General features: G+C 43.8%; 1 protein-coding gene across 1 annotated transcript; it reads left to right on the top strand.

The window, feature by feature from the left end:
- Positions 1–1,366: 1,366 nt before the first annotated feature.
- On the top strand, positions 1,367–3,859 carry LOC130974775 (uncharacterized). Its single transcript, XM_057899631.1, has one exon. The coding sequence runs from the start codon at positions 1,367–1,369 to the stop codon at positions 3,857–3,859; it is 2,493 nt and encodes an 830-aa protein (XP_057755614.1).

The following is a 3,859-nucleotide window of genomic DNA, read 5'->3' as shown; positions in this document are numbered from 1 at the left end:
ATCTCGGGGGTTTCCATATGAGAAATCCAAAGGGCGACATCTCCGTGGAGATGTGTCGGGTTGGTAGTTGAACCGACAATGTGATATCACAGCCAGTAGGGCAGGCATTCATCATATGCATTTCCTATCTGTTTGTATGCTTTGTCTACTTGTAATGGTTTGCCTAATTGAATAACATGCTTACTTGCTATCTGAATTATTTTCCATATATGTTACTACTTGTGCTTTACTTGCTTTGAACATTATCTGTGTTTTCTGCTGGGATTGAGGAGGTTCGGAAGGCGGTGGCAATGAGATCGCATGGAGGATCGGTTGGTGAAGGCTGTGGGACAGCGGTGTTTGGTTAGAATAGAATTCCCTTAAGATAGATAACCTAGTTTATTTAAGTCAAGTTGGTATATTATGCTTAAATGTTTTATAATGCTTTAAGTTGAATCTTGTGATGGATATGAAGCTTAGGATTGCCTTTGGCGTCCCGGGGTCTTATATCCTATATCACTGGGAACTGTTACCATACTGAGAACCGCCGGTTCTCATACCATATTGTTGTTGTGTTTTCGTATGCAGTTCGCAACACACCTCGGTGAGTTGCTTTGGTTGGTGACAGGAGCGGAGAATCTTGGATCATTTTGGAGTTCTTTTTGGTTTATTTTGTTTATACATCTCTCCTTTTGTATTTTGTTTTGCCTAGAGGCATGTATTTGAGAGAACAAAACTTGTATAAGCTATTTTCACTGTATGGTTTTGTATATCAATATATGGCTAGCCGGCTTAAACTCCGCGAGTCGTGACTAGTTCCCTATGATATTATATACTTATCTTTTGTTATATCTTCTCTGTTTCTTATGCCTTAAACTAGTAGCTCCGTTAGTACGTTTGTGCTTCGAAATTCTATTTTTGAGCTGTATCTTTCATCGGGCTTCTAGATTATACTATTCTTTCTATATATATATATATATATATATATTATGTATGAGTTTAGAACTGTCGTAATCTCTGATTGACCTTGGCTTTACGATGTGAGGTAAGGTTTAGGCTAATTAGGGTGTTACATTTAGTGGTATCAGAGCGGTTAGTCCTCGTGAGCCTGAGGGATGGACCGATTGTGTTTCATTGCATACTCTGTGTGTCTTTTCTTTGATGCTATTAGGTTATCTGTTTGATATATGCATAGCATGCTTGTTTGTGAGTGCCTGTTTGGGATAATTAAAGCACTAGACTTTTGATATTGAGACTGATCACCTTGATATCTATTGTTTGGTGTAGACAGGAATCCTACATGGCTACTCGCGGGCGAGGTCGAACACGTACGCGAGGAAGTAGGAATGAGCAACCAGCTGACAATCACGCAAAATTCATGGCGGCGATGGCGAATCTCGCTAACACCATGGAAGCTAATGCTGCTGCGACTCTGCAAGCAGTGCAGAGATTGGGCCAACCGACTGGGAATGGCAACGGAAATGGGAATGGCGAAGGGAATACCAATGATAATGCTGAGGGTAATGGCGATAACACAGGAGGAGTTCCGATGACCTTGGCTTCGTTCCTCAAGGTTCATCCGCCAACTTTCCGAGGATCCACAGATCCTATTGAAGCAGACCACTGGTTCCAGGCTATGGAGCGTGCTTTACAGGCGCAGCATGTTCCTCTCAATCAATATGTAGAGTTTGCCGCTTATCAGCTAGTGGGAGAGGCCCAGCCCTGGTGGCAAGCTGAGTGTCATGTGCTACAGCTTCAGAACGCCGACATTCCATGGGAGGTGTTCCAAACGGCTTTCTACAAGAAATACTTTCCTGAGTCTGCAAGGGAAGCAAAGGAGATGGAGCTAATGCAGCTGAAGCAAGGTTCCATGTCTGTGGCAGAGTACACCAACAAGTTCGAAGAGCTTTGTAGGTTTTCTCGGGTATGTCAGGGTGACCCGGAGACTTTCGAGAGCTGGAGGTGCATTAAGTACCAAAGGGGCTTGAAGGACAACATTATGACTGCTGTGGCTCCTATGGAGATCCGTGTCTTCTCCGACTTGGTGAACAAAGCAAGGGTAGTGGAGGAGTATGCCAAGACAGTGGCGGCATCTAAGGACACTCATGGAGGGAGCTCTAGTCGTGGGCGTGGCAAGTATTTTCATCCTAGAGGACAAAGCTTCAAAAGAGGGGGATATACTCCTCAAGGCCAAGGGGGCTTCAAAAAGAACAATCAGAATCAGTTTCAGTATGCTAAAGGAAGAGGAAATCAGAGTAAGAGTTCTCCGGATTTAGCTTGTGATCGTTGTGGACGTTTTCACCCTTATGACTCATGTAAGATTGGTTTAGGTGGTTGCTTCAAGTGTGGGTTACCTGGCCACATTGCGAGGGATTGCCCTCGTGGGAGGAATCAGAATGCGGGCCAGAGTCAGCATCAATGTCGAGTCTTTGCTGTGAATGCCAAGGTTGCTTCCAAGGCAGATCCTTTGATAAAAGGTATATGTATAATTGGTGATAAATCCTCAGTTGCATTATATGATACTGGAGCTTCGCATTCGTTTATTTCATTTGCTAAAGTTGAGGAATTGGGCTTGAAAGTATCAGAGTTACCTTTTGATCTACATGTACATACTCCACATCAAACAATTATGACTAGGTCAGGCTGTAGACAAGTAGGTTTCAAGCTTGAGGGTAGAGACTTTGTACACGATTTGATCTGTTTACCAATGGTGGGGCTGGAGATGATTTTGGGGTTTGATTGGTTGTCGAAGAACCGGATTTTGTTGGATTGCTTTGAACGGACAATTCGGTTTATGCCGGAAGGAGAAAATGGAGCAGTGGTAGCTACAGGGTATTACCTGAACTCTGTAATGGTGCATTATTGTGGGGAGGAGTGTCAGGGTTATATTCTGTTGGCTGCTAATGCGTTGGGCGATGCCCAGAACTTAGATCAAATTTCGGTGGTTAGAGATTTTCCAGAAGTGTTCCCAGAAGATATCCCTGAGTTCCCACCTCAAAGGGAAATTGAGTTTGCGATTGAATTGGTGTCGGGAGCCGGACCAGTATCGATTGTACCGTATAGAATGGCTCCTATAGAGCTGGCAGAGCTAAAGACTCAGCTGGAAGAGCTTCTGAATAAGAGGTTTATTCGACCGAGTGTATCACCGTGGGGAGCGCCAGTTTTATTGGTGAAGAAGAAAGATGGAGGGATGCGTTTGTGTGTGGATTACCGACAGTTAAATAAAGTGACAGTGAAGAATAAGTACCCACTGCCAAGGATAGATGACTTGATGGATCAATTGCAAGGAGCTGGAGTGTTTTCCAAGATTGATTTGAGATCCGGTTACCACCAGATAAGAGTGAAGGAAGATGATATCCCTAAGACTGCCTTTAGAACACGCTATGGACACTACGAGTTTGCGGTAATGTCTTTTGGGTTAACGAATGCACCTGCTGTTTTCATGGATTACATGAACAGAGTGTTTCGTCCCTTTTTGGACAAATTCGTGGTGATTTTCATAGATGACATCTTAGTTTACTCTAAGACGGTAAAGGAGCATGAGGAACACTTGAGGATTGTACTGCAAATCTTAAAGGAGCGGAAGTTGTACGCTAAGTTGTCAAAGTGCGAGTTCTGGAAGGAGGAAGTAAAGTTCTTAGGCCACGTGGTGAGTAAGGGAGGAATAGCTGTAGATCCTTCTAAAGTAGAAGCGGTGATGGAATGGGAAAGACCGACGACTGTGACGGAAGTCAGAAGCTTTTTGGGTTTAGCCGGATATTACCGGAGATTTATCGAAGAATTTTCCCGGATTGCGCTACCAATGACAAAGTTGACAAGGAAAGAAGTGCCGTTCGAGTGGACGTCGGAGTACGAAGAAAGTTTTCAAACGTTAAAGTAG

Source organism: Arachis stenosperma, chromosome 1, assembly GCF_014773155.1.
Source record: "Arachis stenosperma cultivar V10309 chromosome 1, arast.V10309.gnm1.PFL2, whole genome shotgun sequence".
NCBI lineage: Eukaryota > Viridiplantae > Streptophyta > Magnoliopsida > Fabales > Fabaceae > Arachis > Arachis stenosperma.
The sequence above is the reverse complement of the archived record's forward strand: the minus strand, read 5'-3'. Positions and strand labels throughout refer to the sequence as shown.